The sequence below is a fragment of the Balearica regulorum genome, chromosome Z (genome assembly GCF_011004875.1).
Source record: "Balearica regulorum gibbericeps isolate bBalReg1 chromosome Z, bBalReg1.pri, whole genome shotgun sequence".
NCBI classification, from domain to species: Eukaryota; Metazoa; Chordata; class Aves; order Gruiformes; family Gruidae; genus Balearica; species Balearica regulorum.
In genome coordinates, this window is record NC_046220.1 from 10,992,697 (window position 1) to 11,002,455 (window position 9,759).

Here is a 9,759-nt window from a genome sequence, read left to right on the forward strand (position 1 = left end):
TCTGCCACAGAAATCCTGGGGCCATTTCCAGCCTTTGTTGCAGTCACTCCTCTGTAACAGCCCGACAACAGTGTCTCAGAAGTCATCTTTGAGGGCTCTCCTTTTCTTCAAAGGAAAGAAAATGACAGCAGCCTAGGTGATAAACATGAAGATGGGGCATTATTTACATAGGATATGTTCAACTGTCACCGCCACTGGAGCGTTTATTCCTCTGGCAAAGAAAATAACCAAGTGAACCAGCTGGGCTTGTTTCCTCCCAGCTGTGGGTAAGGCAACTGCATTATTCTTTTATTCCCTCTATTTTTGGCCTGGTAAACTTAGAAGTTTGAGACACCTGAGTTTTAGTGAATAGATGTGACCTCAGGCGCTCTGCTTTTACAGTAAAGTCTGGATCACACAATTCCTCTGTATCACATTTAATTATTTAACAGCAATAGTGAGCTATTAGCTTATGAAGAAATAGCTGACAACATCCTTCTAGACAAAATATTTTTTATGGAATATGATTTTTTCTAGGGAAAAAATCCAGAACCCTGTGCAATGGCTTTATGCTATTTATTCTCCCAATACCGTATCTCACACATACTCACATGACATTAGGACAAAGATTACAACTGAAGATAATGATATGGTAGTTATCCCCCAACCTGCTAAAACTTTCCTCATGCCTTGTGGTTCCTGTCGAGGGAAGCAAGCTTAAAATTACAGTTCACATTTAACAAATTTAACAGAACCCACTTTTTCTTTCTTGCATAGAGACTGAGCTTAACCATAGAGCTCGAGCTTAACCATGCCATGCAGAAACAGTGTGTGCACTTTTCTGCCTGCTTGGTTGAGAAGTTGTAATGTGCCAAGCCTCTGAGTCCAATCTTGCAATCACAACTTAATTGTATAAACGCTCTTTTAGCACTGAGCAGCAACTGCCAGAAATGTCAGCTGCTGCACATACATGTGCACAAGTACCTTCACTTTTGCAATGCCAAGGGCCTTCTCTGTGCACTCCTGCAGCCAGCCTTTCACTTGCAGCTCTGTAGCCTTCCACCTGAGCTCCTGTGTCAGTCTTTTTTCCCTTCTCCTTTCTACGCTGTTGCCTTTGTGCTGTTATTCTCATGGCCTTCCACCTGCAAATCTGTATTATAACAGGTTCTCATGGAAAGCAATTGCTAACAGTCTTGAGAACCCCCTCCCTTTCTTCTCCCTGTGTTTCCTACCTGTTTTGTAACTTTAGTTTACATTCCTGGAAAAACTAGAGTTAGCAAATAGAAAAGTATCTAGCAGTCATGTAAATATCCCTTAAGCATTTACCAGCCATAAATGTGCCCCAAGTGGAGTGACCGGCATGCACCAGCAGTGACTGATTAAATGTGATCCTGTCAGCGCTGGCAGCAGCATATACAGAACAACCAAGAGGGACCTTGGCTAGGTCCTAATGCCAAGCACGGAGTTAACAGAGGAAAAAGCGTGGCAGGAATAGTTACAGTCATCTTCTTCATCCTCACCGCTTACTGGCACTGGAAGACACTCTTCTGGGGGCCCCGTTGCTTCGCTTCTTGGCTGGCCACTGGGCAGTTTCCCCCTTCCTTCTCTTTCCATTCTTTTTTCCCTGTGGTAACTTCAAGTTGATGTGTGGACCCCACTGATAAAACTCTGTGCAGGTAAATCTGTTTCAAGAGGTATGATGTTACCGTCCCCATGCAGTTGTCAAGGTTCCCTCCCCTTCTTTCAGCACCAGATCCCGGTGGGAATGGTGGGAAGCAGAGCTACAGAGGAACAGCTACACCCTAGTAAAAAATACTGACTCTGTGTATTATTACTTAAGTTACTTGTATTTAGTTATTGCTTAACTTCACTATATAAAGCAACATATTCTGGGATAGAATGCTACACAGAACTAAGATTAAGCAACTCTCCATTGTAAGGACTGAGATTCAGTTGTTTTAATTTTTGTCAAAGTTTTAAGCATTCAGGCTAATGTTCTTTCAAACCAAGTCTCCCCCTGACAACAAAGCATTACACTCTCACTGATTATTTTGGTGAGACAAATAAGTATGACAAGTTCTGGTGCTCTGTCACCGAGAAGTACACCCTCACTCCTGCTCTGGAGCAGGAGATGAGACACTGCAAGGCCCAGATACAGATTTTGCTGTTGCTACAAACCTGCTTATCCCATCCTATCCCACTTTTGAACCCTACTAAGAGGGCGTTAGCACGTTAGTACTTGCACGTTAGCAGGTCTTGCCCTTTAGCAAGTCTGCTGCAAGCCTGGCAGCCCAACTGCATTTTGCAGTGCCCGGGGGCTGCGGGCTGGAGCTGCCCCGGGGTTTCTGCAGGGACACGGCCAGAGCAGCCGCATTCTCGTGTGCTGACTGCTCCCTCTGCTGGCACCTGGCAGCTGGATCCACTCAAAATGGGGAAAAACACTACAGGCGCAGGAGGTGAAACTGTACTCAAGAGGTGGGAGAGAAGACATCGGAACAGAGCCCTTAGGCACATGAGGCATGAGCTTACATTTCCTTCGCAGTATGATGAGCTATCAGTCCTGTTCAGTGCCATCAGCAGCATCCGGATAGTGTCTGTGTTTTACATAGGTCTTAGGGCTGGTTTCATTTATCAGTTGGAGCTGTCACCCAAAGAACCTGTAGCTTTCCCTCCAGTTACTCGCAGTAGAACAGTCACAGTTTGTTTAGTCACTTCATTTTTATGGGCCTCAAAAGCTGCGAACAGAGCAAAAGATTAAAAAGCAACACACTTCTGCCCTCATGTAAAAATCCTCTGCAGAATGCAAATACCCACAGTAATTCCTCCATTTCAGCACCCCTTGTAGGTCTTGCCCTAACAGTGCACAGCAGACTGGCATGTTTCTCAGCCATGTCTGCCTACAGCAGAAAATCCAGCAATGGTATATGAACATTCATCATGCAGTGATCAAATATCCTCAATACTGAGCTACACCAGGTCCCACAGTACCTATCCCATGGCACAGCCACCACCCCACTTATCCTAAGGACTTTGAGGGGAAGGCAGTGGGACACCTACCACATGCTCATGATGCTGCCTGTGGGACACACACTCATCCTGGGTCAAGTAGCGTAGTGTAAATACATTTCATTGAAAAACAGAGGTCCAAGTTTTCTGGGTTTTCTTTTTCTTACTAATGCATTGCTTGTCCTGTTGGGTGTGAATCCATAACCTTTTACACCAAAGTCAAGCAAAGTCCTGTCCTTCTCTCCCTGGCATGAGTAATTATCCATACAACCGCATCAGTGATCAGGCACAGCTCCGATCTGGCTGCCAGCACCAACCAGTATTGCCCAGAGCAGCATGGTGAGCTCTCTGATGTAGTAGAGAGAAAAGAAACCAGGCCGTTTGGAGGCAGGTTGTGCTGCTCTGGATCCATCTCAAAGGCACTTTTCTTCTAAAGATGACACCTTTCTCTAGGGTTACACAGGCATCACAGTTCATCAGTCCGCCACCAAATGACATTCACAACTACCAACCATTTTATGCATGAGCAGTATCACTGTCTGCACAAGGAACACACACACCATTAACTAGAGACACAGGCAGGGAGGCAAATAAGTACATTCTGCTTTCAGGAACCAGCACATAGTTAATATTGAAGTGGATGCTGCACAAATTTCCCCTCCACCCCTGCAATCCTGAAAAACAAAATGCTTTGGAAGAAGAGTTGCACAGAAGGGAAAACTGCAAAGGCATGGGGCTGATGACGAAATAGGTATGAAATTAAAAAACCTTGCTCCCGATACCCAAGTTCCTCGATATGCTTCAGTTTTTGTAGTGTTTGGAAATGTACTTTGAATACGTATGTTCACTTGAAAAACATTTTCTAATATCTGTAGGTTTCAAAAGATGTTTCATATTTTAAGGTGGCTTCCTAAAGAAACAAAGTTTATGCGACCATATTTTGCACACAAGAACATGCATTGTGTTTTCCAATAACTTGAGATCATCAGTCTTTTTTAATAACATAGGTTAAAGATGGTCAGTTCCTACTAGTTTTGTGAAACCAGTACAGGAGAGAAAAATGCTCTTTGTCTCCCAGTCAGAGAAAATGTTAGTGCGGAGTTCAACTCTTACTGGAAATATGTTGTGCATCCCCTAATCCTGAGATCAGAACTCACATCTCGTTAGACATCAGGTAATTCAAAGACAAGATAATATTATGAGAAAAAAAGTTCTATTAGGTCTACATCTCACACTAATAGAAGACAGTTTGCTATCAGAGGAAAAAGTGAAAATGAAAAAAAAAATCCTTGAAATATCAAAACTCAGGGATATAATTTTCCTTTTAATCATTATAGCAAGTTAATAAGAAAAACATGTTCATTGTTGGGCATTACAATCAGACTGAGTTGTGTCTTCTCTAACAATTACAAATTGTATTGATACTTATACTGCATCAAAGAAAAATGAGGACTGGCATTTTAAGACAGCATTGTAGTTATACATGAAAGGTCAGTGTTCTGCAAGTAAGGCTTTCTCCTCAAAGTTCAAACATAAACTGTGGCAGCATCTTTTCCAGACTCATTGCTAGCACCATGTCACCTTTAACGCTTAATTTTCCTGACATGAAAGCCATGATTGACTTTAGCTTCCCAAAAAAGAAGAAGTAGGACCATCAGAAAATGAAAAGGAACTTGATACAGTCTGAGCATAAGAAACAGTAATATCACTAGTGTAAGATCTTGGGAGTTCTTCAGAAATTCCTCTTTGGTATATACTTCGTATTTTTTAACTATGTGGTAAAAATGCTAAATCACACTCTGCAATTAAATCTCATACCCTTCAAATATCTCAGTATAACAAAGTATTTCCATCTATCTGTACGTATATATCCATAGATCTTACAATATTGAACCACTTTGCTGAAAACGAAGAGGCTGATTAACTGAAAGAGAATTTGCTTTTCCACTCCACTTTTAAAGGTATTTTTTGAGGGCTTGGTTGTAATGATTAACTTACTTAATGGATAACTTCCTTTTTCATGATTAATCTATTCTGACTCCATTTTGATGTTTTGCTAAAGAAGGCTCAGAATTGTTTGAATAGCGATAAATGAGGAAATCACACTTATAAAGCAGTGCAGCAATTTAACATCATGGAAATTGTGACATTGCTTCTTGTCCATGAAATACTTTACCAGTAAAAACCTTTTCTGGAGCCAGAAAAAAGCTCAGTAGGAGGGCCACAATGCATGAGATGTTGCATGCTGTTACTTAATGAAATTATTAGATAATTTTAACTGACACAAGACCGTATAACTCAGGTCTGTCAGGGGAGATGAAACAAACCAGGTTACTTTCCTAGCAAGTTCTGCTGTAAAAGCAGAGCGCATTCAGGAAAGGCAGATTAGAAACGTGCAGAACAGAGGTCCAAGATACGGACCAGGCTCTTTCTGAAGCTACACTCGCTGCTAAAATTTCAATCCCTGGTGAATAAAAGCAGTATAAGCTTTTGTGCTCTTCCTGGCCACAGAAGAGAAAAGTTCAGAAGAATCCAAGCAGTCCTATCCTACACTTCTGCTAGAGCCCCAGGAGCTAAAAACTCCCCCATCCCAGGATGACAAAGCAAGGTGGCTGTCCATTCACCCACCAGCAGAAGGTCTTCTGGGCACCAGGACCCGTGTCTGCCCTGGTGAACGCCTTCGTCACTCACCTGTGAACATCTTCACAAAGTCACCGCTCGACATGCTCATGACCACGTCGGCTGTCACAGGAGGCTTTCCGGAACCAGCGCTCCCGCCCTTGGTTTTCAGGTCAATATACCAAGTGCCTCCTTCATCACCTGAACAGACAGTGGAGAGAGGTGAGAAGGCAGCAAAGGGTGCTGCACCCTCCCTGCTCCATCTGGAGCAGTGACACGACACTACGCATGCCAGCAGTCTCTGCAAGCAGTTACCGCTTGCCCCACGTTCTGTGGGCAGGCAAAGCCAGCCGCCGGCAGCCGCCCCGCAGCACCGCGTACCGGGGCCACGGGCAGAAGAGCCCAAAGGCAGCACTTGCTGACAGGGCTGGGGGCAGCTGGCGCTTTCGCCGTGACCCCATGAGCACCCCTGTCTACGTCATGCTAACCCTGCGCAGCAGGGCAGCGCCGTGACAAAGCCTGCCTGCCTATGCCAGGAGCGGCGGCAGCGTCCTGCACGTGCTGCCCTTGGTCCCGAGCGTCAGGGTTGTGGGATCAGCTGGAAAAGGCGAGTCTTTCTCTTTGAAAACACCAGGGCCTTCTGCTAGGAGCCCAAGCAGGTGAAGGCTTTACAAGTGATGGTCTTACCAGATAACTCAAACTGAAAGACCCCCTGAGTAGTTCTCACATACTCTTCACTCATCGCCCCCTGAATAACTCTGAATGTTTCTGCAACAGGACTCAGTGGCTTGGCTGGAGCGGACTCCATCTTAACCTTGGCTCCATCTGGGCCTTCCTGCTGCGATCCGCTTACTTTCTTCTCCTCTTTCAATGCTTGGGAAGCACCTACAAGAAAGAGATTCTTTTTCTCTTGCACCTGCAAAACACTTGAAAACTGCCTGCAGGAACATGCGTAGGGAAGTCTGTTCGGAAAGATTTAAGCTTCCCAGTAGGGAAAACAAGTATTTTCCCACTTCAGTATTGCTACTGATAAAGGATGGGTTTTGCACTTGGGAATCTGAACAGCTGTAGAGCACCAAAGGTAATTCTGAAATCTATTTCACTTCCTAATACATTGTCCTTCTTGCATGGATGAGCAAGGAGCTGCTGGAAAAACTCAAAGGGAAGAAAGAAGTTTACCAAATGTGGAAAAAGTGAATGGCCACTTGGGAGGAATATAAGAATGTAGTCGGAGTGTGTAGGGATGCAACAAGGAAGACTAAGGCCCAGTTGGAATTAAAACTGGCAGGGGATGTCAAGGGCAACCAGAAGGGCTTTTTCAAATACATCAGCAGCAAAAGGAAATTGTGGGCCCGCTGCTGAATGAGGTGAGTGCCTTGGTGATGGAGAATACAGAGAAGGCGGGGCTAGTGAATGTCTTCTTTGCTTCAGTCTTTACTCCTAAGGCCGGCTCTCAGGAAACCCAGACCCTGGAGGTAGGAGAGAAAGGCTGGAGAAAGGAAGAACTTCCCTTGGTCAAGGAGGATCAAGGTAGAGAACATCTAGGCAATCTCAACATCCACAAATCCATGGGGCCTGATGGGATGCACCCATGAGTCCTCAGGGAGCTGGCAGATGTTATTTCTAGGCCATTCTCAATCATCTTTGAAAGGTCATGGAGAACAGGAGAGGTCCCTGAGGACTGGAGGAAAGCCAATGTCACTCTGGTCTTCAAAAAGGGCAAGGAGGACCCAGGGAACTGCAGGCCAGTCAGCCTCACCTCTATCCCTCGCAGGTGATGGAACAACTTATTCTGGGGGTTATCAATAAGCATGTGGAGGAAAAGAAGGTTATTGGGAGTGGTCAACATGGATTCACCAAGGGGAAATCATGCCTGACCAATCCTATAGCCTTCTATGATGACATGACCAGCTGGATGGATGAAGGGAGAGCAGTGGATGTTGTCTATCTTGCCTTCAGCAAGGCTTTTGGCACTGACTTGTGTAACATCCTTGTTAGCAAGCTTAGGAAGTGTGAGTTGGATGAGTGGACAGTGGGGTGGGTTGAGAACTGGCTGAATGACAGAGCCCAGAGTGTTGTGATAAGCAGCACAGAGTGTAGTTGGAGGCCTGTATCTAGTAGTGTGCCCCAGGGGTCAGGGCTTGGTCCAATCTTATTCAACATATTCATCAATGACCTGGACAAGGAGAAAGAGTGTACCCTCAGCAAATTTGCTGATGATACTAAACGAGGAGGACTGGCTGTTACACTGGAAGGCTGCGCTGCCACTCAGTGACATCTGGACAGGCTGGAGAGCTGGGCAGAAAGGAACCATATGAAATTGAATAAGGGCAAGTGTAGGGTCCTGCACCTAGGGAAGAACAACCCCAAGCACCAGTACAGGTTAGGGGCTGACCTGCTGGGAAGCAGCTCTGCAGAGAAGGACCTGGGAGTCCTGGTGGACAACAAGCTCTCCATGAGCCAGCAGTGTGCTCATGGCCAAGAAGGCCAATGGTACCTGGGGTGCATTAAGAAGACTGTGGCCAGCAGGTCAAGGGAGGTTATCCTCCCGCTCTACTCTGCCCTGGTGACACCACATCTGGAATATTGTGTCCGGTTCTGGGCTCCCCAGTTCAAAAAAGACAGGGAACTACTGGAGAGTCCAGCAGAGGGCTACAAGGATGATGAGGGGACTGGAGTATCTCTCGCATGAGGAAAGGCTGAGAGAGCTGGGGCTGTTTAGTCTGGAGAAGACTGAGAGGGGATCTCATCAATACTTATGAATATCTAAAGGGTGGGTGTCAAGAGGATGGGGCGAGACTCTTTTCAGCGGTGCCCAGTGACAGGACAAGGGGCAATGGGCACAAACCGGAACACAGGAAGTTCTATCTCAACGTGAGGAAAAACTTCTTCACATTGAGGGTGACCGAGCACTGGAACAGGCTGCCCAGAGAGGTTGGGGAGTCTCCTTCTCTGGAGATATTCAAAACCTGCCTGGACATGATCCTGTGCAACCTGCTCGAGGTGATCCTGCTCTAGCAGGGGGGTTGGACTAGAAGATCTCTAGAGGTCCTACCGATCTGAATCTGTATAAAAGAAAAGGGAAAACCAAACCACAGCATAATTCTAATTCTGACTGTCCACAGTTCGTTGCAAAGGCTTAAACAGTGTATTTTCTAACACAACCCATACACTCCTGACAGCACTCACAAAACCCACATCAGTTTCAGAACACTTTCACCTCAAAATACTTCTGTCTTGTCTATTTTGATAAGAACATGGATATTTTCATTAATTCTTCTGCAAAGGCTTCTAAGCTGTAAATCAATTCAGTGCTTTAATCAGCATTTTACTATACCACAGTGAACACACACAGTTCACAATGAAGACCAGCATTTACCATTTACAAGGCTGATCAAGTTGAACAGCCTCTAAAAATGCTGTAGGAAGTCTCTTAGGTGTCTTCAGTATCAAAAAAATAGTTAGGACTGTTCTATGAATCCCTACTAAATAACTGGGGTTGTGAGGCCCGGGGAACTAACATGATCCATCCCTGGCAGAACAGCCCTAGTGCCATTGCTCAAATCTTATTTTCAAGGGAAAGGGACTCTGTTCAAACTTTGCCTCTTCTGCCCATCTCTTGTCCCTATTTTGTCAGTCCTATGAAACCTGTTCAGCATTCTTAGTTGTCCTCCAACTTGACACGCTTCAATTCTGAAAAAGGAAAAACTATGCTTTTCTAAAAAAGAAAATTTCTCCATTTCATCTAAGAGATTGTAAATCATGCAAGTTTCATCTAGGAAACAACATAAACTGGTTTTTGTATAAATTTATCAAGAGAGATCATATGACACTGCTGAAAAATGTGCTGTTTGATATTTGATTTCTTCTTCCACCAATATTTACCTGTGACCTTCGGTATAAACAAGGATTCTTCAAAATAAGGCAGTAATTATAAACTGTGAAAGTTTCAGAGTCCTGTGGAAGGTAAAATTCTCTTCCTAGCTTTAAGTACAGGGGGTCCACAGCCACTTTCATAAATCATACTCTCCAAATGAGAAAAGGGATTTTGCCAAATAGCTTGAATGGAGTCCACATTCTGGGGAGAAAAAAAACCAACAACGAACTTGAAATAGAGAGGGCATTCATTATCACCAACAAACAACTTCTGCACAC

The 9,759-nt window shown here is 44.7% G+C and overlaps 1 protein-coding gene across 1 annotated transcript; it reads right to left on the minus strand.

Annotated features, from left to right (window-relative positions):
- Positions 1 to 541: 541 nt before the first annotated feature.
- Positions 542 to 6,544, minus strand: LOC142599388 (hydroxysteroid dehydrogenase-like protein 2). The gene is made up of 4 exons (XM_075739384.1): positions 6,292 to 6,544; positions 5,677 to 5,805; positions 2,509 to 2,714; positions 542 to 1,661 (listed from the first exon to the last, which is right to left on the minus strand). The coding sequence occupies exons 1-3, from the start codon at positions 6,410 to 6,412 to the stop codon at positions 2,611 to 2,613; spliced, it is 354 nt and encodes a 117-aa protein (XP_075595499.1). The 5' UTR covers positions 6,413 to 6,544; the 3' UTR covers positions 542 to 1,661; positions 2,509 to 2,610.
- Positions 6,545 to 9,759: the final 3,215 nt, after the last annotated feature.